This window comes from Abramis brama (assembly GCF_963993115.1).
Source record: "Abramis brama genome assembly, chromosome: 15".
In the NCBI taxonomy this organism is placed as follows: Eukaryota; Metazoa; Chordata; class Actinopteri; order Cypriniformes; family Leuciscidae; genus Abramis; species Abramis brama.
The window spans coordinates 12,377,544-12,405,314 of record NC_139977.1 but is presented as its reverse complement, the minus strand read 5'-3'; the positions used below and the strand labels follow the sequence as shown (position 1 = coordinate 12,405,314).

General features: G+C 38.6%; 1 protein-coding gene across 4 annotated transcripts in view; it reads right to left on the bottom strand.

Annotated features, from left to right (window-relative positions):
• ebf1b (EBF transcription factor 1b) overlaps positions 1 to 25,424 on the bottom strand; it is a 124,728-nt gene extending 99,304 nt beyond the window's left edge. For all 4 annotated transcript variants that reach the window (XM_084138017.1, XM_084138018.1, XM_084138019.1 and 1 more), the window contains exons 1-6: positions 24,783 to 25,424; positions 24,103 to 24,259; positions 23,222 to 23,285; positions 21,854 to 21,909; positions 12,351 to 12,424; positions 7,692 to 7,760 (exon numbers count right to left, since the gene is read on the bottom strand). In XM_084138017.1, coding sequence (XP_083994143.1) covers positions 7,692 to 7,760; positions 12,351 to 12,424; positions 21,854 to 21,909; positions 23,222 to 23,285; positions 24,103 to 24,259; positions 24,783 to 24,916 — 554 coding nt within the window. In that variant the 5' untranslated portion in view covers positions 24,917 to 25,424. The remainder of the gene's footprint in view (positions 1 to 7,691; positions 7,761 to 12,350; positions 12,425 to 21,853; positions 21,910 to 23,221; positions 23,286 to 24,102; positions 24,260 to 24,782) is intronic.
• Between the last annotated feature and the right edge of the window lie 2,347 nt (positions 25,425 to 27,771).

Sequence of the window (27,771 nt, the reverse complement as noted above, 5' to 3'; positions counted from 1 at the left end):
GGATCCCATACATTATACATTCATAAATTATTCAGTTACAGTCCCTAAAATTCCCATTGAATAAATACAGCCACCCACATGCTGGAAGGGGAAGACCAGCAGAGAGGCTCCGATCCAGATCGGCCCCAACATCAAACTAAGCAGAAGTCGAAATTATTGCTCTGAATCGTGGAGTAGTGTTTTATCCTGTAGAGAATAACAGAATAAATAGATTGCAATGCAAACCAAACAAGGGTGCCTAGTCTGATTCAATTAAGGGAATAAAATATTTTTAAAAAATGTTCTAATATGTCTGCCAGAATAGGTCAGATGTCATGTTCAGAATACTAATCAGTGCAATTTCTGCTGTATATAGTATACATACTATGCACAGTATGCATACTTTGTGCATAGAATACCTAGATGACCTGTTAGGTTTGGCAAAAACAAAAGTGCAGTATGAAAACACATCCTACAATGCAATGCAAAAGACTTGACCTTCCATTTCCCAGAGTTACAGATGAACTGGAAGTGATATTATATAATTGGATTCCCAATAGTCAAGTCTTTTTTTTTTTTATAGAAAATTGCATTAAAATGCAAAATAACTGTTTTAGATTCAAGATGATAACTGTTAATTGCAACTTGTTGAATTAAGCATGCAAAATAATGTAATGTGACAACAACGCCTGTTTGAAATATTGAATTGCATGCATAATGCATGCTTTTTTTTTTACCAAAAAAGGCATATGCATGTATTGCATATATTTGCAGTATGCAGTACAATGGGCACTGTGATTTTAATAAATAAAGAAAGGTAAATAGAAATGGTGACATAAATAGAATCAATGTAAATGAATGTAACAGGAATAATTGCCACCTACAGAAATATAAATCTAATTAAAATATGATTATGATTGAAAAACATGTTGACAACAAGCTGTATTTCTCTCACACTTATTTTCTTTTGCACCTGCACAACAGCAACAGAAAGAAGGAAGTGACATCAATGCCCTATAGGAGTGGTCCATCCTGTCTGCCATTCTGAGCTCAGGTCAAAATCTCAGTTAGCAGGAAGCCCTGATCATCAGCTCCGATGTTCACACACACAGACACAAACACACACACAGAACACCTTACCACGGTAAAAAGTGATTCTCAGAGCTCTCTGGAATAAAACAAATCATTGAAAATGAATTTCAAACATCTGTCTCTCATGAGAAAGCTGGGATTTGCTGTCAGTTGCAGATTTCCCAATATCATGAACCCAACACGTTCTTGTGTGGAAACACAGGTTCAAATTGAGCTAGCGTCATTTCCTGATTCCATTCCTAGCGCTTTAAATAAAAACGTAATAAATCACGAAGCTGTACTCTAGAAGTACAGTACACCAAAACTCGGTAATAAGATACAGCATGACAGATAAATGAACCATCTAAAATCTATGCTAATAGGAAAGCTAAAGAAACTGATTGATTGACAGTTGAATTCAGACGCCTTGATTGACAGGTCTCACACTCACTCAATCCTCTTACTGATGTTCGAGGCAGTGAGGGAGACGGGGCTCGCCTGAATTCTGATGGGACACGCATAACAATTCTTATACCTTTAGCTTTTTCGCTATAAAGATCTTAAAGATTTGCTCAAAAGAACCAAATAAAGCTGAACTGAACAGCAATAAGAGGAAAAAAAAAACAGTGATGGAAAGAACATGAGCTGATGTATCAGTGAAAAGAAAGTTGAGAGAGAGAGAGAGAGAGAGAGAGAGAGAGAGAGAGAGAGAGAGAGAGAGAGAGAGAGAGAGAGAGAGAGAGAGAGAGAGAGAGCAACGGATACGCTCACACACAGACAAATGCGTACGCCACTTTAGGGGTCAACCAGGCGCATGATAGGATTGTTGGCGGTGAACTAGAAGTCGTTAACCGTATATTAACTTGGAGAGGTAGAGGGCGACACTGTTATTATCGTCTTTCCTGGCTGGGATTAAGTGGGCCACACGCAGCCTGTCACAAAGAACTGGCACTGAGAAAGCACGAGGAACCTCACGGCGCTACAATGACAACCGATCGCATTTGAACAAGCCACGGATATTCAATTCGCCTCTTTCTCTCCTCTGCCTTTCACTGCTTTCTGATTTCTGTCACTCTTTCTCACACTAGCCACTTTTTTTGTATTTCTTCGTTCTTCAATGGGCCAATCTGGACAGGATTAACCTAACAATGGTCGCCTCAGTCTGATTTGAGACAATCGCATGCTGGGAAATAGATACCGCTAATTAAACCGTTAATGTCACAGTAGTATCCCGCTGGTGTGGTCTGTATTGAACTCTCAGACGGTTGCCCCAAAAAGTATTCGGACACCATAGAAGTACTTGAATGAATGTCATTGCATTAAAACACAAAATATCACATCAGATGACCCCTCTAAACAAATAATGGACATGCTTTTCTCAGCTACTAACCTCTAACCTAATTTTTGCAATGATTTTAATGGGCGTCAGGGGGATTTCTTAAGTCATTATGAAGTTCACACATGTGTCCCAGCGGAGTAACCACAGGTGTAGTTCAGCACATTAACTAAAAACAGGGTAATGTTTGATAACCAGTCAGGGGGAGATTTTTTCGTATTATTATTATTATTATTACTTTTCATTACTTTAGCAATTCTGCTTAGTATGGAAACGTGCCTCTGGCTCGGAGTAAAAATAAATAAAGCAGGTAATTGTGAAATTAAAATAACAAATGAAGTCACACTATGTGATCTAAAAGTAACACTATAGAAAAAAAAAATCACAGTGAAAGAAATAAAGTGACAAGAATAACCCGGTCTTTCAAGGGAAAACATAGGTGTAGATTTCGTATAAAACGCACGATTTAAAAACATAACCGTCATTGGGGGCACAAGCATATCATACGAAAACATAAAAAATGAGATTTAAAAATTGGCCACCAATTCACCAAAATGTAAAATAATCAATCACAAATTTGCCATTGGATTGCAGGAACAACAAATAAAGTCGCAACTGTGAGATATAGTTGCAGTTTATAGAAAGAAGGAAATAAGAAAGAAATAAAATAGCAATTACAATAAAGTCTCACTGAGATATAAAGTCAGAATTGTAAGATGTCAAATTTCAATTACAACATAGTCACAACTGTCTTCACTGTAAAAAATGTATATGATCAATAAGTTATGACAACATATGTTTTTACATTGATTTAACTCATCAAAATAAGTTAAGCAATTTTCTACTTTTTATAAGTTATACAAGACATTTTTTTAAGTCAGTTTAATGTAATTTAAGTTGAAATGTTGAATTTTTTTTGTGCTTAAAAATTTAAGGCAGCAACTTTTTTTTTACAGTGTGGCGAAAACAGGATTCTGTTATATGGTGTAGTGATGCCAAAATACACTTCTTTTTCTGAACTGCTTGGGCCTTCTTTCTTTGTAACAAATGTCACAATGTCCAAATTGTGCAATTGTCCAAATCCAAATCCAAAAATCGAACAAACACGTTGCACAGCAAGTTAATGTGATTTGAGATCTATTTTGCCTGGGCGCCGTGAACTTTTAGCTTAGAGCTGCACTTTTTCAGCAGGCCATTAAATGTAAAATTCAAGGGCATGGTGACCCATTTCCCTCCATCAACTCTGTGAATGTTGTTTTGGTTAGAGAACAGAGATCCAGATGTTGAGCTCTGAGCGTTGAGAGTCAGGCCAGCCAAGAGGGGCTGAGAACCGAGTCTTGGGGGTACAGGAAGTCCCACGGTATCCACGGGAACTTTCGCATTCCAATCTTCGCCGGCCCTCTGACAGCTTTTGACATCCCCCAGCGTGGGCTCACCGCATCACCGCAAGATCCCAGAGTGGGATAGAGCACCACTTCCTCAGAGAAAGCCTGACGGCAAAGTGTTCAAGTAACGTCCGGTGGTGCGTTACAGAAAACACATCAGAAGGACAATCTCACTCGTATAAACGGCGCGCACCCGTTCACGTACCCCTCCTGCGCCGGAGGATCTAACATCGCAGATATAATAGGCGACTCGTAAGTGGAGATGTTTGAAACGGGCCGACCGGAAAAGAACTTGCAACCAATTGACATGCCGCCGTCCTTTTTAAAACGGTGCGCTATCGCTTCCCTTCAAACAAACACAGAGCTCTCTTTGAATACAATTAAAAACTGTTTCTCCTAAAGCTAACTTTAGGGACATGGCTACTTATCTGAGGGATTTTTGGCACCCTAAACATAAACAGAAGTGAGAAGGGAGGGTCTGGAATAAAATGAGACGTGAACAATAGACGTCCAGGGCTGCAGGGGTTGGAGTGGAGGAAGGTGGGGGTGGAGGCCCTGAACTGAAAGTGATTAAACCGAGAGGAAGAAAGGAGAAAGTGAGGAGGCGTCTATTAGATGTCAGTGTGCTTTGTGTCCATGTCAATGAGACGGGATTAAAGTATTGGAAATAATCTTACACAGCCGATGAAAGGTCAGTGCGGGAGAGGAAGAGGCCGAGAGGAACATATGGCCCAGCTTAGGAGTCGCTAATGTTATACTATATATCGCAGTTAGAGACGCTAACACACACACACACGAATGCGAGAGGGATCGGTTCAAATAAAACAAATAAAGAGATTTAGATAAATAAGTATTACGTGTGGCGTAAATCAAAGCGCACGGTGGAGTTCGAATCCTGTGAATGGGTTATGATTAGTGGTATTCCTCCTGTCTGTGTGAATAAATCAAAAGGACTAACAACAACCTGCAGTTGGACGATTCGGTCAAATATATTAGCCGATAAACGGCAAGGGTGGATATTGTTTGTTTACAGATGTTGTTTACGATCCAAATCTTAGTAAATATGAAATTAGTTGTTTTAACAGCATAATAAGGGTTCATTAGTGTTTTTAACACAGATTTGGATTAGCTGTGTTCTTTGTGTATCTAATTAGAGCATCACTCTCAATGCAAAACCGGCAGAATTAACCATAGCCAGACTAATTACTGGTGTGAAATCAAATCGGCTCGTTGAAAGAAGTGCGCACTAATGAGCCCTTATTAACCAAGCTAAATAACTCAGAGGGAAAAGGCGGAACTGGGATTTATTTTTCTTTAGGTTACGTGTTTAGGAGAAATAATAAGTCATAATCGAGGCGCTGTCATTGAGCTTGTGAGAAAACGTGTAGCTGCCAAGAATACGTACCAAAATTAGGTTGTTTTCTTCTTCTTTTTTTCACCTTTTTTTTTTTTTTTTGTTCTTTCCTGCATGACCCATTTCTCTGGGCTGCAGAATCATGCGACGAGAGATCAGGAGTGACACAATCAGATCAGATCACAACATCCAAACACTCTCACCTTTATGACAAAAAAAAAAAAAAAAAAAAACTTGATGGCAAAAAAAAAAAAAAGATTGTATTATGCAAAGACATTATGTAGGAGGATTATTAAGTAGGACCGAGGGGAAAATTGCTGCACAGATTCAATTCTGCATTCTTCTAAATACATTTTTAATAATTAAAGTGAAACAAGACAAACCATTAGAGATAAAAAAAAAAAGAAGTGCCATGTGGCTGCTACACTAATTTGAAAAATGTTGAAAAAAATGTTAATGCAGAATAGAGGTGTTATGAATGCATTTACATAGATTTATTGTGCGGGACAACAAATATAATGTGCACAAAAAAAACTGATAATATATGTTGTTCAGAACGGCTTTCATGCTGCATCCCAGAATCCCAGTATTTTCCAAAAGAGTGACGTACTAGGCAGTTGTTGTTGTTTTTCTTTCTTTTTTTTATGAGATTGAGAATCATTTTGTGTTGCCATTGTGTCTCCCTGAATGAAAACTGAATCATAAGATGCCTGGATTCCCACTTAGAGAAAAGTTGTTGATGGCCTTGAAGTTACCAAGACCTTCTAGTGGACCTTTTCATTGCACATGGGACCAATGCGCATGAGTTCCTCCGGCAGGTTCATCAGCCTGTGTCCATATCGAGCCTCTTTGCTCAGTGAGGTTTAAAGGCGTATGAGCATGTATAAGGGAGCCACAGCTGGCTCCCAAGAGTTCTGACCCGTTCTGGTCAAGTGAAGCATAAACTGTGTCGGCTGCCCACAAACACGTGAGTGGGGGCGGCAGATCTGTTGTGTCCGACTGCGGTCGGCTGAGCAGCTCCGGTCACACCTGAGTCCATTCTGCAGGAACGGGTCAGTGGCTGAAACCGAACAGCCACAACAGTCCAACTCTTTACTGACTGCTGTCTAAACTTGAAGTAAACATGCAGCGCAGAACCGGGAGACCCGATAGTGGGAGTATGTGTGTGTGTGGAGGGGGGGGGGGGGGGGGGGGGGGCTTCTTCTCAGTGGGGTTTAATTTTCGCAAATGAGCCTGAACGGTCTTTTGACAAACGTTACAAATCAACCTAGTCTGGTCATCTGCACACAATAACTCTTACGCACCATTCCATGTGGTGTAAATCAAGTCATTTTTCCCCTTCAGCAATAGATTCTCACTGAGATAAACCTTTGATTTGTGGCCTTTCCCAGTGTCACGGGCAGATTATGAAAAAAAAAAAAAAGGCATCTTGGGAAGTTAAGAAGCTGCAAATATTCCAGCAAAGGCCATTTCAGTGAAACCAAATCAAATGCAATTCAGTGCTGGTTTTCTTCAAATCGGCTAATAAGCGCTTGATATGTTCACCTTATGTGCCTCTATATATTGTCTCAAAGGGACGATTAACAAATTTCATTGAGCGAAGCGGTTGCTAACCATTTTGCTGCAACACAATGGGAAAAAGATTGTTTTGCTCAATTCCGAGAACCATGACCTGTCAAAGTAAATGCCCTTAGACGTCGGCTAATAGCTTCCACATTACAAAACACATAACTCCACACAGCTAGCCTGAAGCTAGCAACATTAACGACAATGAAAAGGTTACCTTAAGGACTGTGAAATCTTTAGCACTGCTAAAAATCCTATTAGCAGTAATGCTAACATTATTACAACTACAATTACATCATTCAAAAAGGATGCAGGGGTTTAAATTTGGATTTAAAGAGATGAATGTTAGGTGGAAGAAAGCGATGCCCTTGGGGATCGAGAGAGATGGCAAGAACAGGGTAGAAAGGATGGAGGGGGGGGCAGGGGTCTTTGGCGTCTATTGTTTCACAGCCCATTATACATGTGGGTTTCATTAAGACAAAATAAAGAGACCAAGAACACTGTCTTTTGTACTTCTGAAGGGGGAACCATAATCCAGAACCAGGCCAGATATCAATTTGAAGTACATACCATGCAGATATTATCTAAATTGCTTACATGTTTACTGTCAAACATCTTCTCAAGAGAAATTACTCACTCAACACTTTTAACACAAAGACTAGCCTTTGGGGCCTGTAATTTACTCAGGCAAAGACAGCAATAAATGGCACATTAATATTAAGTGTTTGGACTCAACCAGTCCTGATCCCACAACAAAAAGAACACAGTGAAGAAATAGCAACAAAAGAAACAACATGACAGAGCATTTAACTAACAAGTGACTCAAACATACACACACAGCAGACCGTGACGGCCTTAAGACTCCAGCGTGCCCTGAGAACTACTTCAAACGTGACGTCAAACACAGCCTCAATCAGCATGATGATAACAATAAAAGTATCAGTTGTATTCAGACACACAAACAGTGTTAGGAAGTGTTAATGAGGGAGAGATTTCCTACCTGTCGATGATGACGGGATCGGAGGGTGTCTCGTTTCGGTTCCCGCAACTCTTTTTGTCACAACAACGACTGATTAGACGAAAGAAAATATCAGTTAAAAAAAACATCATGTATAACATCAAGACATTTACTATACAGACCATTTATTCCTGGGCATTTTTTGTCCAGAGGAAATGTCATATTTGTATTTTGACTATTAAGGTTAATGCAATTTAATTGTACAACAGTTTGCTAAAGAAACACTCAATGCAAGAACATCAACATAAATGCTTAAATACAGAAGCTAGACTAGATTTTATCCAACAGGAATTTAACAGGATGGTGAAAAGTAATTTATATTCACAGAACTCATAAAAGAGTAGGCAAAAAGTCCCCAGATGACCTACTACTTCTGGCGAGATTCTGAAGTGTGCATACAATGGACACATTACTATCCCATGAGGCCACAGGAGAGGATTTGTAAATGGCAGTGAAGCGACGCAACTAACGCTGGTAGGTCACGTGATTATGACAACATGGCGAATATATTACGTCCGGATTACATTCATTCTATACACACTCATACTATATAAAACATACTTTTTTTCTGCAGTCGCAAAGTAAATACTCATTCAAAATAAGTACCTTCTCAAGAGTATGCTATTTCGGACGCAGCCTATATGAAAGATGATTAAATGGGAGTGGTTTAAAAGAGGGCTTGGTGACATCACCCAAAAAGGAAAGTTACTATAGCTTTTTTCTTCTGAATAATTTTAAGCAATGAATTATGCACAATAAGAGCAGAAACATGTATTAAGAAAGTATATAAGGTAATTTTTTGATGTCTTATTGACTCTATCGCCCCCTTGAGTATTGGAGTTAGCTACCGCCACATTAACATAAGAACACGTTAAGCATGTACAACGGGACTGCTTGCTTGCGAGTTGGCCAGAAATTTGCATTTGCATAGGTGATGAAGGTCTAGCTAGCAGAATGACAAGAGGAGAATTGAAGGTGTGTGAGGGGCTTCAGCGGCGGTTTGGAGACCACCGGCATCACATTTCTACCGCACAGATGGCAGTAGGACACTGAATAAGGGCTGGGGACAAAACTGTCACATGACACCCCTGGCATTGTCCTTCCCCCTTCAGTTTTTCTTCCTCCCACAACTCTCTCTGCTTCCACCCTCTCGCCTTACGGTTTCTCTTGTTACCTCATTCCCAGCTCCCTATTTTCTCCAATGACACAGTTTTCAGATGTTCCAATAGACTTTAGCATTCATTCATGGACTGCAAGCGTTCAGGAGATCATATCTTATGATGTACCATGCTTATTCATGAGGAACCATGTGTGATTTATATAATACACTTCTTCAGGTATGCATGATGAATGTCTTTCTTTAGAAACTCATCATGAATAGAGGGCTAAAATCTCTCTCACTCTCTCTCTCTATCTGCATCTCATATCTCTCTCGCCCCTCCTTCTGCAAGGCTTCCTCAACTAGGTCAGTGTCCTCCCAAAGGACTGAAACAAGGGATTGCAGTGCCTCTGTGTGTGTGTTTGTGAATCTATGTGTGTGTGTGTGTGTGTGTGTGTGTGTATTTATACAGTGCAGGAAGAAGATTTGTAGGAGCCTAATGATCAAATCCGGCAGCGCCCATGGGAGTCACGGTTTAGCTCCTGATACACGAAACCTTGAGCAGACAAATTCGTAGATACACACTCAAAACAATTAAAGACAAATATTTTTAACTAGATTTTCCTATGCAAAACTCGCAAGGGTTTTTACAGAAAGCAAGAATGTTGTAGGTGGTTGCCAGGGTGTTGCTATGGGTAGTCAATGGGTCACTGACAAAGAAAAAGTTCTTCCCTTTGTAACCATGTTGGTTTCATATGGTTTTGAAAAACTTTTACACCATTTTCAACAAAATTTCAAACGTAATGACCCTAAAAATGTCATGTGGTGTAACCATCAAGTAAAAAGTAACACTTTCCTAATCAATGAATGCATGCATATGTATAAAATATTATTTTCAAAATAAAAAAAAATAAAAAAAAATAAAAAAATATATTTATATATATATGTATGTGTGTGTGTGTGTGTTTTTACCTTGAAACAATTTTAAATATAGAAATATCATGAATTATTAATTAATTGATATCACTGTTTTGAAGAGTTACACTACACAACATTTTACAACCTATTATTCTAACTCTGCCTTGTCATAAAACAAGTCCAAATTATCTGATATTTTAAGAGAATTATTGAACTTGACATGGTCATAAGGGTCTATAAGCGTCCTCTCTGCATGTTTCTGCATATTGGTTACACCACGTGACTTTAATTTTTTTTAATATTAATAAGTATTGTAGCAGTTCTGTACTTAGTTAAAAAATGTAAGAAAAAAATAACAATACATTAAAACATGCTCATCATAGAAGAGGTGTATTCAAGTCATTGCATATACGTTGCATTTTAATATCTTTTTTAATAAATTAATAGATCTGGACAAATGTGTGTGACATCACTGGCCTAATATCACATTGCTATGTAGTTGCTATAAAACGTGATTTATTAGAGGTCAGTAGCACAAACAGTGTACTTACATATTTAAATTTACATGTAGAAACAAACCCTAAATATGAAAAATAATAAACATTTGCTTTAGCAAGCACAACTACAGTGATTATAACGCAAGCCTACATTTGCTTATTGGGAGGTGGAGAAGGTTATAATCTCTTTCCTGATCCTCTTCAAGACCGTCCCGCAGGACACCCGAAGGAAATCGCATCTTAGATCTTAACGCTTCCTTCCTGATGCGGCTTTTGAAGAAATGTCTAAACGGGCTCATGTAATTAGCAGGATGTCTATCACACGCCTCAAACATATGTTTCCTTTACGTGATTTCTTTGATTCGTGACATTGGATTTGTGTTATGACAACTTTAGTCTTTAGAAGAACGATTTTGGCCAGTTTCGCGACAAACAACAGCCTGAAACAAGTTCCTTGTTTTTTTTTCTCCCCCTATTTGTTAAAATGATAGGAATAAGCACTTTTGTCCCGCACTTGCAAGCTGGCATGGCACCATATGGCTAATGGTGGTGCGTGGCAATTAGTGGAGCTGATTAATGGTGAACAGCCTAATTTTCTGCTTATAATTGCGGCAGCGTTTGAAGGTACACATACAGCCTATCGCACGCACACATACACGATGGCATATCAATGCTGATTTGGCAGGTGGGGGGATGAGGACCACATTGGTTTGAATATACATAAGCTGTCAATTCTAAACGTAAAAAAAAAGGGTGCTTTTTTAATTGTGAAAGTGCCTATATGACATCTTTAAGTTGCGTGGTGTGTTGCTGGTAAAACCTGGCATATATTTCATGGACGCCACGTGAGCCGGGGCACATTTGTTAGTGGGCCAGACTGAAATTTCAGATTGAGTAATGAGTTTCTGCTTGTCCTAATTAACCAGGCATCAGGGTGATATTCATGAGGGGGGGTGGGGGTTACAAGGGTGGGCGGCACTGTTAAAATACCACTAAAAATAGGCACGAGTCGATCATCACAACCTACTTTTAAGCAAATTCATCTTTGGATGTTAATTAAATACATAGCATTTGATAGAAAAAGTCATCTCCTACTTGTTTTTTTGGCTCTGTTCTTCACTAGGGATTTGACCTGAATAGTATTAATATGAAATGAGTTTCTATTTAATATACTGTTTTGGTAAGGTACGACTCAGTACCCATAAGAGCAAATAAAACTGAAACTAAATATTGCACTAGAGCGTACTGGTTAGTGTTCTAACAAGGTGACAGAAAAAAGCAACAAGCCAAAGGACATTTTGACAGTCACCTGGTTTCTATTATGGGGGGCCCCACCAACAGCGAAATCTCATTGGTTCATCATACCTGAATATTAAATACTTCATGAATTCCAACTCTAAAGCTGCATCCGAAAGACACCGCATTTGAATAAGATCTTACTTTGAGATCTTTAAAAAAGTATGATATATGTATGAATGAAATCCGGATGTACCATGTAGCCATAGTCATGTGACTTACAGTTGCGTCACTTCACTGTCATTCACGGAGCCTCTCTCGTGGCCTCATGGGACAGTAAAGTTTGCATCACATGCACATTTCAAAATCTCTTTGGAAGTCCAGGTACTTTTCATCTACTGTTTTATGAATACTGTGAATTCAGACATAATACTCTTTTCACATGCTGTTTTTTGCATACTATAGAGAAGTAGGCATATTCGGACGCAGAGTGAATTTTGGTGGCAGTCCATGTCTATTAGCTTTAAGACCGTCTACATGCTAGTGCACACAATATTAACAACTTGAATTATCATTTTTAAGTGAACTATTCCTCTAAGCCACGAATAGAGAAACCATTAAAAGTCTTCCATTAAAATCATTTTGGCGCCTTATATGGACTGAATTGTTCATGACACCCACCATATCTAATATTTTCAAAAGGAAATGTCAGTACTAAGAAAAAAAAAAAGTTTGTCATTCAATTTTAATGTGGTTTTTAAATATCATATATGGTCTAGTTTACTGCGATTGCACTGTGACATGCAGCATTTTTAACATGGACGGACAAATTATTTGAAAATGTGGCGCATCGCACCTGGTTAGGACAAAGTGTAATGGAAAAAGTCTCACCTGCACATGATTTCATGAGTCAGGAGAACGCGGCACATCTCCGGGTTCTTATCTTGACCTTCATAGACGATGGCCTTTGAACAGAAAGAAGAAAAAAAAGTCAGTTTGGACTCACACAGGGTTTTTTTAACACTAGAATGAATATTTTAGGACGAGGCAATCAAAATTAAATGAAGCACATGAAGCTGTTTCAAAAGATGTTGAAAAGGAAGTTGACACTGACCATCTAACATTCCAAAAAAACATTTCCTCCGCTCATCCACACTTAAATTCAACTATGGAGTCACAGAAGCCAATTTCACTTGAGAAACACACTGAGAGGAGGCGTAATTCTGCCGTTAAAGCATGTTGGCCTGGTCGTATTTAATAAATATCAGCATGTGTCGTGGGGAATCGTCTAAGCTGTTCCAATAGGCTATTTCAGGACAGGCTGTCCAGAGCTCTGGCTCCACACAGGACTTTGGCTCATTAAGTAAAGGAAAACAGAAGGTGAGAAATGAAGGCTCCAATAAGAAGGGCTCATTGTTTTACTTCTAGCTCAGGTAATTATTCTCTCTACAGGGCACGGGGCTGAGGTGGGGTAACATGTGGTAGAGGATGGGATGTACAATAGCACCAGCTCAGAGCGGTTTGAAGGATGGGTAACAAGCCGGAGAACACCTGTTGTAGGTGGAGGAGATGATAAGGAACATAACTGATTGGTTGCTCAGATTCTAACTAGCGGGAGAGATCAAAACAATGACAGTGATTCCTATCGATGAGAAAACATATTAATCAAAAATAATAAAAGTCTTCGCAACCAATTTTACTCATGTAATACAGTGCGTGTGAAACATGATATTTAACAAGAAAAGAATTCAGATGGTGAGGACAAAACGTTATTAGAATATATTTTTGTTAGCTGGGTAATCTATAGGCTAAATATGTTCTGAAAAGGTTAATTCTCATTACGTTATGAACATGTTATTTCAGAATGTTCTGTGGAAGTTTAACATCCAGTTATCAAAAAAAAAGAAATGTTTTATCTTGGTTATGTGAGAAAACAGTGAAATTTTCCATTTAAAGTTTTTGCAAACATTACGGGAACGTTGCTTTTAAATGTTCTCTGAATGTTCTGAAACAAGCTGTAAGTGTAATGTTTAGAAAAACGCTAGAAAAATATCCAACTCAAACGTTTCAGAAAGACATTCCATGAACAATGTGTAACAAACGTTTTTTGTGTGTGTGCTAACGTTAACGTTTTGAGAATGTTATTAAAGAACACTTGACTTTGAATGAACATTTATTGGAGGAACGTTTGCTCATTTGAGAGAAGGAACGTTAGCCAAAGTGCTGAGAACGTTATGTCAGCTTCTGAATTTCCAGCGCTATAGAAAAATAAATTATATTTTACCTGAGTTGTGAACGTGAATTTATAGTCTTGAATGTAAAGCAACAAAAAGACTAAAAAAAAACGACAAGAAGACGCGGCTTTCAATTGAATTATCCTCGCTCACTTGAACGTAAACAAACACGCAAACAACCTGACAAACGACTCTTACAAACTGTTTTTAGTGTGTTAAGCATGCAGGCAGCGTGACTCATGTATTTCGGTTCACAAACAAATATCTTATGAGCCGGTTATTGTATCAAAGCATAACGGTGCGACAAGTATAATCCGATTCACAACTCTGAGAGTCTTCCTTTAAGTGATTCAAAAACATGCAGCGCAACAAACTCCGATCCCCCGAGCAAACGACTCTAATGAGTAGGTTCCTCGTGAAATACACATCTCGATCAGAGTACCTCAATACAAGAGCAAATGGCTCAGGGCAGTTAACTTAACGATTCGCTCAAATAAAAAGAACTAATAAACTCAACGAACCAGTCTTAAAGCAGATAGTGAATTAAGATCTGACTCATTTAGGCTACTGAACGTTGTGCTACATTCAGTGATATCTGTCTTTTGTGTAGGCTATTTCAGGTTAGCGAAACATAGGCCTTAGCTACTGTAAATCAGCACAATCCCCAAACGTAGTTGTTTTGTTTGTTCTTATTTATTTGTATAATTTGTTTTTTTGTTTTGTTTTATATTTGTGACTTGACATCCACAGTTTAGATGAACCAACAGCAAATCTCTTCAAGTCACTCACTGATCTTTTTCTTTCATTTTTGATTCTCTCACTCATGGGTAAAAATGTGAAGTGCCTATGCGTTCACTGGCAAACTACCTACGCTAGCATATGATGTGCCAAACCATCAGTGGCGTGTGGCACAGGGGCGGTAGGGGGAGGCAGGAGGCTGGAGGAGGTGGGTGCGAGAGAGCAGTTGGGATGCCAGACTGGAGCACGGTGCACCATCTGGTACGGCCCCCCATTTTTCTCTCAAATTTTCTCGGCTTTGCTCTCACCCCTCCTTAACACAAAACACAGCACTGCCAGGCTGGCAAAGCCTCGTGTTGGACATGGTATGCCATTCCGAACAGTGCCACGTTTGACTACGCCAAGCGTGTCACCTTGCTAAGATTCTGGGATCTCGTTCGTAGGCATACCGACTGGCAGCAAGTCTGTCCCGTTACGCACAGTCATTACTCTCTGCCATGTAACGGAGGTGTTATTCAGCAAGCCTGTCCAGCATCAAAAAAAGTTTGTCACATTGACCTTAACTGGAGGAAAAAAAACACGGAAGCAAAGTTATATACCAAGAAAAGGGTAATTTGACAGAAGAAATATCCAGAGATAGACGATACATTGGCTCATTGTTTGATGTCTTTCAGATGTACTTTACATTATACAAAGGCACTGAGAGCGATATTGTTACAGCCAGTGCTGGATTTGGCAAGCTCGGAGCATTTGTTCAGATGGTTTTCTTTCACTTTGAGGGAATGGGGGCCAAGGTCTTCTAGAAGTACACAGCATGCATCACTGTCTGCTATAGTCCAAAGACCTGCTTCAAATTTCTAACTATAAACACCAAATCTATCTTAGCCCAATCCGGCTGAGGTGTGCTCAGGAACAGCAGTATTCTTCCACTTGCCGTAGCGCCTTAATAGCATAATGTGATATTCATGATATGATATAAAATATAATTTGGGTTATATCCAGCCATTAAAGTCAACATGTACTCAATTGACCTTTTTTACTTTCTTAATGCGCATTCCTACTTTTTACTATTTAATTAGATTTTTTTTTTTTTATAAATTTCTGATTAATTAAATCACGTTCTTTCTCACATAATGTCCTGTTTTTTCATATTAGGGAATTAAAATAGCCATTCATGGTGGCTTCAAAAAAAGCATTTTTATTTTTTTAAATCACAATCACACTTGCAATCACATCTTTATCTATAGGGCGCAGCTGATGTATCAGTAGCCAATGAGCTCGCTGCTCAACCTTCAAATACTTGGTCAGCATTTGCTGTAGCAGTTGCATTGCTTTACCCTCCACCCTCCCCAGCTCCACCTGTCTAGATCTGCTTTGGGTAATTCATATATGCAGCATTATGCAGCAGCAGCATGTCTTACTTGCTCACAACAGTGTGTTGTCTATTTATTGGCAGCAAGTCCTGTACTGCAGCTGTTGCAATAACCAACAGCACCAGCAATAACAGCAGATCTATTCCACCAAGACCAAATATTTCAACATTGTCATATCCATTACCATGCCAAACAATCCGAGAGTTGTCATAACAGAACTGTTTTGTATTACATGTTTTCTCAAATGTTCTGTTTAAATGTGCAAATGGTCCATTATCTAATTAAATATGCACTGATTTGCATACATTTTCAGAACAGAAATCTGAGCATTGATATAGTCAGGTTCAGAATTATTTTAGACTTAAAGGTACAGTCTGTAAGAATGACAGCTAGTGATTGAAATAGGTACTGCAGTCCAAATACAAAATATTGGTTGTTTCTCCCGCCCCCTTCTCCTCAGACTCGACGCACACGCGGGTTGCCAGATTAAGGACACGCAACAGGAAAGAGCACAAAGGACAGTGGAAAGTGACGAGTCTTACATTGTAAGTTGATGAGTGGATTTATCTGCATTTTAATATGCCACTGATCATAGAGCTTTTTTGATGTATGCTGAGGCTTTTTAGGTCAGGCAGAATCAGCGATCACTGACCTAGTTTGTTTGCTGGCTTACATGGCTGTAATACGGTGTTTTCAGCCAAATGGCAACCCGAAGTGTCGAAATACTATTGGGCAAATTGGCAGCGGGCGGGATCACAGAGACCGAAACAAAAACAGACATTCTAACACGGAACGCACTTAATTTCAAAGTAGAATAACTGGCAGTAGAAGCGTTTTTCAGAGAAACAAGCATGCATATTATGGTGTCAAAAAAATTACATACAGCACCTTTAAGTGGAGATTTCAGACTCATTTTGAGGAAACAGCCTTCAAAAATATGTAGTGTAACTGAAATCTACAGATGCAAATAGATAAAGTGTAATAAAATAAACACTTAAATGTGTATTTTTCTTTACACTAGTCTTAATGAAGACATGTTATGGAAGCAAAATAGTCTAAAATCTTAAAATAGACCAGTGCATGCAAAAACAATGGCTTTGCCTGTAGTGTCACAAATTCCTCTAGTCATACAAATGGAAATGACTCGTATAAAGATTAATTAGTCTTTGTATACTCTTAAAGTGTGCCATCTTGATAACTTTAAAACGCATTGGCTGCTTTTATTGAGATCAAAGTACAGGAAGTGCTGTGATAAACACAGGAAATAGTTTCTTTTTGATTTAGGAAGGAACGGCGAATGTGCAAAGGTGCCGTGTTAAAAATTACCCTATGTTAATGTTACAAGCGTGATATTTAGGGCGTTTTTAACTGCTTGCCAAAGTGCGAGAAGGGCACATTAATAAGCATTCAACGTTCATATGCCTTGTAATACATATTTCATCTTGCCAAGCACACTTTTCATATTTCATCCAGCGTTTTCCTCAGCAGCTTTGATGTGACGCCTGAAATCGAAGGCAAGTAAACAAGACGCTATAAATACATGGAAACCTACTTCCTACACAGTTGGCATCATCTGTTAGCATGCCATTAAGAACACGGCTGCTTTTTTTTCCCAGGCCACTGCGCTACCTTTAAAGAGGTGCTGTCTTGGCAGTGATTTCATTCTTTGTTCTCCCACACACACAGAAGCGTTCGCATTCACGAATAAGTATCCCACCCCACCCCTGATCAGCTGTTCAGACATAAAGCCTGAGAAACAAGAGAAGAGGAAGAGAGAGAGCAAGTGTTGGGCAGGCAGACAGACAGGATAATAGACGAAGGGTTTCTAGAGACAGCTAACAGACATCTGAGAGACTTCTAGACAGTGCAAGAGTTTGAGCAGGAGACGAGGGAATAAAACAAGACCGGAAAGAAGAGAGTTGGAGAGTAGACGGGTTAAAAGAGTTATAAAAACAGAGTAAGGATTGAACAAGCAAAAAGCTACGCTCTTAAAATTAAAGGTTCAACAATGGAACATTTCTTTTTCTAAGAGTGTACATGAAAAGCAATCGTCAGTAAACGGTATTGTCAAGCCAATCCAATACATGTCTGCATAACATGCCTTTGAAGGGCGCGGTTTTGGAAAGGGGGCGTGGTCTAATTCAGTGGCTAAGTTTAGCTCAAGTAGCTCAAGCAAAACAGCTAACATCTCTTACGACATATTAAAAACATAAACAACCCAGGAGGTAATGAGAGAGGAAAAGGAAAAAAAGGATAGATGAGGGAAGAACGTGGGAGGTCTGCTGTCTCTGCGCTATGATGTCTCAGCGCGATGTGTTGGTGCTGAAGCTGCTGATCACAGATTTAACTGTCAAACACACCTAAGAGCCCCACACATCCCTGATTCTCACTTTTGCATCCCATTGTGAGTTACAAACCCAGTATAACAGTGTGATTTTTCCCAGAAACCAGTTAAAGTGCAACTACCCCAAAACAAATTCTAACCCTAACCCCAACCTACATCCTAAACTTAACCTCAGTGTAGTGTTGGTAACACATCCTGATAGAAACCAATACTGTTTGTCACGATCGGAAACTCTCATGAGCTCATGAAATGAAATGAAAGGTTTGAATCTGGGTTTGCGCTTAACTGGTTTGGAGGGGAAATTCCTGCAGTATAATGTTATTGTTTTTTAAATTAGCATGCTAAAATCTGTGGAGTATTCTTCCCTTAACTCCCTAAACTCAACTGTTCCAGGATAAATATAAGTTAAACTCTATCAGCCGCATCTGTGGCATGAAAAAAAAAAACTGCAAAAACCCCCCAGAAATGCTCAACATGTGAGTGTCAGAGCACATATGCTAACCGCTAGGCCACTGTTACAACAACAAATGCAGTAAATTAGCACTATAGTCTGAAATCTATAACTCTGAGATGTTTACCATATCTGCTGAATCTAATAATTTGACTGTGACAGTAACTACCAAAATAACAAGCGTCTTGAGCAGTTGCAACAGTAAATCAGTCTCGCCACAGAATAATAAGCTCTGCAACCGCTCTGAGAGCACTAACAGCAAATCTGGACACTAATTACAGTCCAAGCTAAAGCTGTTTTAGCTGTTTTTGCCACCGTAACATAAACAGAGTGGTCGCCTGTAAGTGTTTTAGCCGTGCTAGCGTTGCACAACACTTTAGCAGCCTCTGTGATTAGCATTTGTTCCCACAGTCACTTAGAAAGTAATAGTCTTGCTAACAAATTGGAATCAAGCTGCAGTCACATTTCCTCAGGCAGTAATTTCCCCAACAGGTTCAAGTTGCTCATGCGGATTCATCCAACAGAAAACTGATTGGTTTGACAGTGACTTCTGTGTGAGCTGTGCTTCATGCATCACTACACTATTGAAAATGGACATTTTTTGCCTGCAGAATTATACAGAAATGTCCCTAATGCAACCGCACCTTAACTCACACCACAACCTAATAACTCGCAGTGATTTCAGACGGCTGATGGGGATATAGAGCATCACAAAAAATGACTCAGGTCGTCTGTAACCCAATAACCAGTAATAGGCATGGTATCATCTGCACTCCCTTCTCAAGAGTGCACACTCTTCAAACTGAAAGCTTGTTTTAAGTCCGAGCCACAACATGGGCCGAGACACCTGTAGCTGTCCTGTGGTCAGCCAGTATCCAGGTCTCATTTCACCATCTCAACAGGTCTGACTGCCCCTGAGCGAAACCACATCTGATCCCTCTCTCTCTCTCTCTCGCTCTCGCTCTCATTCACCTGAGGAAATCAAAGACACATGCCGACCGATCTGTGCGCACTGTAAATATATCACTCGCGACGGTGATTTTTGAGCTGTTACGAGGTAACTAGCTGTCTTCTTGTTGCGCGTCTGCGGCGGAGAATGAGATTTGATATCCTCCGACTGCCGATACACATGTTCCCCAATCTTTAAGTGTAGTTCTAAGCGGATCCCTTTAGTGAGTGATTTAACCATAGGTTGTCTTCACATCTGAAAGTTTCTCGCACACAATACAGCAGCAAAAGGGGATAGCAATCTCATTCCTTGTGACTTCTATTACACCTGCACACAAAAAATAATGAATACAAGTGCTAAATATATTCCGAGAAGACTGACATGAAAACTGCCGGCAAACAACTACAAAAGATGTGTGAGGGGGAAGCCGAGGCGTCTGGGTGATTATTTTTTAACTTGACACTGATAAACAGCGCTCTAGCGACACTTCGCTCAAAAGTGCCATGTCCTCCCACGAAGTGCAGCAAAGCAGATAGTTAAGAAACAACAGCTCTTCTTCCTACTGCCAGACTAGTGCTGTCAAAGTAGCAGCTACTGGGGTTTAATGCGCTTTGATGTTCCCCACAACGCAAGTCAGGCGGGAGGGAGAGAGAGCTGCCGCCCGCAGGTAAGTTAGCGGCCGCTAGCGAAGTGTAAAGAGCCTAGCGTGGAGCCTTTCTCAGTTTGCAGCAGGCGGCTAATAAACAGGGAGATGTTTAATAGACGCTCTTTGACAAAAGCTAATCGCTAATTCCCATGACACGCTAATTGCGGCTGATCCAGGGTCCGCATTTTGGTTCTCTTATTCGTAAACCATCCAGACACTAGCTCAGGGCCACACATGTCTTCGGTGACAGATATAATCAAACAGGAAACAGGAAACAGGCAACACTAATAATGTAGATCTGCCATGTTGCGCATACTAGAAACGAAACAACCAAGAGTTCAGAAGGAGGCAGCCGAGCATGACATCTGAAACACACCAACGGACAACACAAACATGTACACGAAAAAGGCTATGAGAAATTGATATGTACCCAGATAACAGGGAACGTTCTCAGAACTTTGGTTTATGTTCTAGCAAGGTTCTCTCAAAGTTATGAACCAACATTATTACAGTAATGTTAAAGGGATAGTTCACCCAAAAAATGAAAATTATGTCATCATTAACTCGCCCTTATGTTGTTCCAAACCTGTATGAGTTTCTTTCTAATGTTGAACTAAAAAGAAGATATTTTGAAGAATGTTGGTAACCGGACAGTTGATGGACCCCATTGACTCCCATAGTATTTTTTTTTCCTACTATGGAAGTCAGTGGGTGCCGTCAACTGTCTGGTTACCAACATTCTTCAAAATATCTTATTTTGTGTTCAACAGAAGAAAAAAAAAACTCATACGGGTTTGGAACAACATCAAAGTAAAAAATTAAATGATCAATAAGTTATGAAAACATTTTTTTTTTACATTGCTTTAACTCATCAAAATAAGTCAAGCAATTTTCAACCTTGTTTTATAACTTATACAAGATTCAACTCATTTTTTTAAGTCAGTTCAAAGTAATTTAAGTCGAAATGACTTAAACAACAAGTTGATTGTACTTCATTTAAGGCAGCAACTTCTTTTTTACAGTGGTGAGGGTGAGTAAATGGTGAACTATCCCTTTAACAGAACGTTTTTTCAAAGTTATCTCGAAATGCTAGCATAAAAATATGATTTATACATTGTCTTTTTTTCGGAAACGTTTTAGTTGGATGTTGTCTACTACTTGTTTCAGAATGTTTAGAGAACATTCAGAAGTAACGTTCCCGTAATGTTTGGAAGGAATGTTCCCTTAATGTATGTTTAACCAATATTTTTTTTTAACATTAAAATAAAATAAAAAAACATTCATAGTGTACTTGTTAGTGTACTTTTTGCATGGGGGGTTGAAAAGGGAAAACAAGGGGGCTGCAAACTGACAAGAAAAATCCAAAGCAAACAAGGCTCCCCTAAAAATACACACTAACGCTCACAGTTAAACACTAAACAAACCGAAAAAGAAAAAAAAAAGTCCAAAAGAGGCCACATGATGCTGTTCTCACTATGGGCATGTAAAAATGTGACACTGCCCCTGGGAGATGCGCATGCACGTACACTACTCTGTGAGATTCATCTGTGCGGGGCGCAAACAGTTCGACCTTTAGCATGTCCTGATGCCCCAACATGTATGAATTAGCCTCTGGTGACATGCGCAGATGGTGCTGTACGGGACGAGATGAACCCTTACCTGTTTAGTCATGGAGTCAATTAGTCTTACATAAAAATCCTGCTCTGTTCTGATGCCTGGAACACACAGAAACGTGACGTCAGCATGTGCTTTTCATTACATTTCCCCCCCCAAAAAAACACATTCACAATCATTATCGGTAACACTTTACTTTACAGTGTCCTTGTTACATATGTTACATGTACTTATCATAGTATTAACAGTAAATTGCATGCAACTAACCCTCAACCAAACCCTAACCCTATAGTAAGTACATGTTGTTAATTAATATAACTCAGTTCTTATATAATTACACTGTAACAATGACACCTTAAAATAAAGTGTAACCTCATTATCTATAAATCGCTATTACAATGTAATAGATGCCATATTACACTGTAATTACACCACATATAATGCATTCTTGAAATAACACAAGCACATTTTAGTAGCTTCATTGTATTCTAATATTGGCATAAATTAGCAACACATAAAACCAATAATGTTTTAGTGCCATGTTTTTGAAACAAATTATTTTCAATTACTATAATAAGAAAGAGATGTGTTACTAAGTTTTTTTTTTTTTTTTTACAGAAGCCCTTTTGTGATGGAAAAATTAAGCATAATTAGCCTTATGTCATACATGTTATTTAATAGTTTGTTTCATAAAAAAAAAAAGTTAATACATTATATGTTATAGGCCTACTAATTTAAATGGTCAAATAAGTTTTTTTCTGAAAACACATAATGCATGATTCAATTAAAAAAAAAAAAATGTTGTTTTAAATTAATAATGAGTCATGAGTTCATTGCTTTTCAACCACTTTGATAAAAAAAAAAAAAAAAAAAAATCCAAACTCAAAAATGACAGAAGTGATTGTGATGAAGCAAATATGATATAAAAATTTTAAAAAGCAATTTGCTTGAGAGGTGGCAGAACTAACAGCTGGTTTATTTAGAAACTGACCAGATGACAAATGATAGACAGGCTGTCAGATTACACACTAATGAACATGATCAATTCACACTCACTCGAAGAAAAGCACATTAACAATTAATATCGTGTGGTCGGAAATAGGTTTTTAATTGATTTAAACCTTGAATGAATTATTAATGCTTTCAAATAAATCGGATGCATTGGGAAAAGTCATGCTTTGATTTGAAGAAAGTAACAGAATTAGTTCGTGTTAATGATTGCGTTTAATTGTTCAGACAGGAACGCGCTTGATCGGGTGAATCATTGATTTAAATCACTGCCAATCTTCGTCAAATAGAGATCTCTAATGACAGCACCTGCTACTGCTGCTATTTTAGTGCAATGAGTCGCAGATCACGATCAATGAATGTGCGCAAACTCGAGCCTCGTGCGCGAATGTGAGCATGTCTTACCGTTGCTGTAGAGAAGTTGCAGTCTGTAATGTATGCCATTGTTTGTCTTTTCTCCTGTAGTCTCCTGGGTATGAAAATAATATTACAACAGGTCTCAAAATAATACACTACATAGTAATGGGAGGAATGTTACTGCGCTTATAAAATTCAGTTGTGTGGATTCAACAAAATCCATTTTAAATATGTGTTAGAATCTTAGCGTATAGGCTATAAACTGAATTATCTCATAAATACATTTTATTTAATGCATTAGGTCAAATTAATTTATTCATAGCTGAAGTCTGCTATGTTATATTATAAAGTAGCCTATTATAGTTTATATAAGTATATGTTTATACTAATAGGCTATTACATTATACAATATTTTATTATGCACGTGCATGTATATTCATATACGATGGATTTTTATATGTCAATTTAGTTCTGCTAAAAGGATTTCACAATTATTTTAAGCTGTAAAAAAATACAGGTTACTGAATAAGGCATGCAAACTGTCAAGAGACTTAATTTTACTTGCGCATTTAACCATTCATCTTAAATTAAAATATATTAATAATTATTAGCATTGATTATAATAAACAACTATACAATTTAAATAACTATCCGGTTTAGCTGCTAAAATGTTTTTAATCCTGTTAGTATCGCAATATTTGTTTGATTATAGCTAGGCCTATTTATCGCAAATATTATTTAATAGGCTGCATTAATTATTTGACTATACTTTACTATAGCCTACTTAGGCTACTGTACATTTTACAATGAGTTTGCTGTTTACTTTCCTACAATATAAATCTCTTGCACCTTCAAAATGAAATATATAAAGGATCGTATTTAGTGCTCCGCTGACAGCGTGGTGCTGAAAATCAGTTTTTGAAACTCACCTTCTCTTTTTCCACAAATCCGACAAAAGAGGTTCTCTCAATTTCCACCGGCTGTCCTTGTCGGTCATAAAGGGCTAACACGAAGTGGAAGAAGTTGGATTTGCGAAGGTTTGATGGCGGTTGTTTCTCGAAGTGCGCCCGGGCCAGTCCCACTCCACTGCGGGGAAGACACGCAGAAAGGCCCGTGTTAAAAAAAAAAACATCCTTTAGATATCAGAGTGGACGTGTCATTGAAATAAAATGGGTGCTTAATTTTTAATCCAATTTTTGAGTTTTTGTGAGTTTAAAAATACATATACAATAATACGCGTGAAAGCTAAATATTAACTTTGTTATTATTATTGTTATTATTATTATTATTATTAATATTAGGCTAGTTATTAATTATAATCATTATTGCTATTGTTATTCTTTTCTCCATCAAGTTCCATCCAGTGGTCTTAAGACCTCCAGATGTGACTGCATGCAAAAGGAGGTGAGCTTTGGCAAAGTACCCAAACTTTGCATCCAAAGGAACTCATCAAAGCTCACTAAACGACAAAGCAAAGCGAATGAAAGGCTTAATCCTCCACAATCCGGATCGGGTTCCCCCAAAACAAGCGCCAGCAGCAGCAGCAGCAGCCCGATCAGTCCACGCTCGCTCCGCGGGAGGTGCAGGCGCAGCCCCGGGGGTCTCTTACCTCTGCGCGGCCGTGTTCGCATCCAGCACCCCGGCGCCTTGCATCCATGTTCGGACTGCGTTCATGCCGGCTCCGATGGGCTCCTCTTTCAAAATACTCCCACTCCTTTGGATGCTCTCCTGAATCCCAAACATGAAACCGGGATCTCTAACACTATCTTCCCGTTGGTAGTGTTCTCAGGTGCCCACCTCTCGTGCGTAAGAGAGAGAGAGAGAGTGCGTGCGCGAGCGAGCGAGAGAGAGAGAGCGCTCAGATGGGAAGGAGTTTGGAAACCAGGACAGATCCCGGTGTCACCAAGACGCAAAGTGGAGACAAAAAGCAAAGAAGCCTTTTCTGTGATGATGATAATTTCGTTTCCTGCGAGCAGCTGGTGCGATCAAGCAGATCTCATATCAAGTGTCATCATGACCTAACAACTTTCCTCCTAGATCTTGTCTTCTTTTTCGGATTTTTCTTTTGTCAGGAAACAACACCAACAACAACAAAAAAGTGGGTAAATCAAGAGCAGGCTGTATCCTTAGCCCTCCTGATCAAATTGAAGTGATTTGTGTCTCTTCCCAAAGGAATCAATCCTTCCTTTGACTATATGAGAGGGAACTAAACACGAGCGCAGGAGCCCAGAGGCTTGAAGGAGGGACCGGGAGAGGCGGTCTCTCTCTCTCTCTCTCTCTTTCTCTCTCTCTCTCTCTCTCTCTTCCACCCACTCCATCAGTTTGTCAGATGGCATTACTAAAGCATTCAAAAGAAGCTGATTGGAGTTAGACGCTATAACCTCGCGCAAAACGGCCCTTTATCGATCCATGTAGTTATCTTCTTCTTGATGCTATAATTGCCGGCTTGACAATAAAACACTTTGTGTCTTGTTCGCGCGTAAAGGATTCGCGCGCAGTCCTTTAGAGAGCCGTTAATAAGGGCAGATTGTATGTCATCATCACAGTTGAATAAGTGCACGCGAGGTGCAGTGTTGTAGTTGCAGTCACGGCGATGATAAAGCAAAGTGTAAAAATGAAAAGACTTCAAATCCTTTGGAAACCCATAAGATCCTGCACCAACTTTGAAATCTAAAAATAACCATTAGAGAACATTAACGCAGAGCCTTAAAATATTAAGAACTGGTTCACAAAAAACAAGCCCACACTGTAAAAAAAAAAAAAAAAAAAAAAAGTTGCTGCTTTAAATTTTTAAGTAGCCTAGAATCAACTTTAATGTTTAAGTCATTTCAACTTAAAATATATTAAACTGACTTTAAAAATGAGTATAACTTGTTTAACTTAAAAAGTTGAAAATTGCTTAACTTATTTAGATGAGTTAAAGCAATGTAAAAACATATGTTGTCATAACTTATTGATCATATCATTTTTTACAGTGGTGTTAGAGGAAGGTTTTGTGTTTGCGGGGAAGAGTACAGTGAGGTTCGATGAGTTCATTACAGTAGATCTGAGGAACCTTCAAAAGGGTGTCAGAGGTTCTTCAAATTAATGCTGTAAAGTATTTGAATATGAAGGACGATTGTATAAATAAATAGCCTATGTATTATTCAATAAAATTCAGATCCTGGATTTTACAGTGTATTCCTCTCATTAAGTTCTAAAATAGCCTAATAAAGGGATTACTTATGACTTGGATTTTTTCTTAAATTTGACGTCTATTGTCCAAAATGAGATAAGAGAGATCAGACTTCATTTGCTCATGAAGAAATGATATGACAGAAAAAAATATTCTGAGCACAAAAATAAAATATGCTTTTTATGTGGTTGATACACGCGCGCGCGTATGAAGACGAAGCTGATTCATAAAAAAAATGCTTGAAAACACAATATAAATGAAAAACACAAACAAAAATAGCCCACTAAATAGATTGCAATTGAAGCTTATATATAATTTGGACATACTCTTGACCTGCTCTTAAAAACATGTAAATCCTATTCGATTCGTTTTCTCCTTAGCAATGAAACAGGTGCACGGATATGCTTTGGTCAAATAATAATTCAGAATGAGAAATAACGAAATTCAAAAAACTTTTATTTGATTCACAGTTATATTACAGTTGATGAATAAACATTTAATTGTAGGGGAATTATATGAAATCCATTCTAAAAAACAAACGCGCTCCTCTCCGCTCACACACACACACACACACACACACACGGCGCAAAGCATCACTCACTGTAACCATTTTATTTTTCCAAGCTGTATAGCTGTGACTGACAGATATGCGGCCGTGTGCACTGGCCCCTGGGGCCACTGTATTTTTAGTTTGTCCCCTCATTCTCCCACGATGCACACATGCAACTTACATAGGATGTTTTTAAAAAAATCCCTTCTGGAAAAGAGATTTAGCTTAATCATGATGTCAATAAATCATGTCACTCCTAATACTCTTCTCGCGGATATTAACTAAAACAAATAAGAATTAAATCAAAAGAAATATTAGTGGAGAGTATATTTTTAATAATCCTGATTCCAAACAATGTATGAAATTAAACAAAGAACCAATGGCACTGTACTGTATGAAAGAAAGCACTATGCTCATAACACATTTAGCGTTTTTAAACATATATATTATCAACATTTCATGCCCATGCCGTGTCACTCTGGATGTTTTCTGTGTATTGTTTATAAATAGCCTACCTTATATATTTATATTCTTCATGCCCAAAGCATATGACATCTGTTCATAATACTCTTTATCGAATTTATTGCCTAATTATTTCAGTATAGCTTTATTCAGTTGTTTTCCTCCGTTGTTAAAGAGCATTAATCAAATATTACATTTTAAGCGCGCCATCGAAGCGCCACGTAAATCTATGAACACGTGATGCAGCAGCGCCACCGTGCGATCGAACTTAACATCACGCTTACAACAGACTAGTTCAATCAAGGAAAATCGATCACTGAATAATGGCTTACACTTTACAAGGACCTGTTAGTTAATGCAATTACTAACAATTTTAGTATTTATTACACTTTGTTAACGTTAGGTAATTGT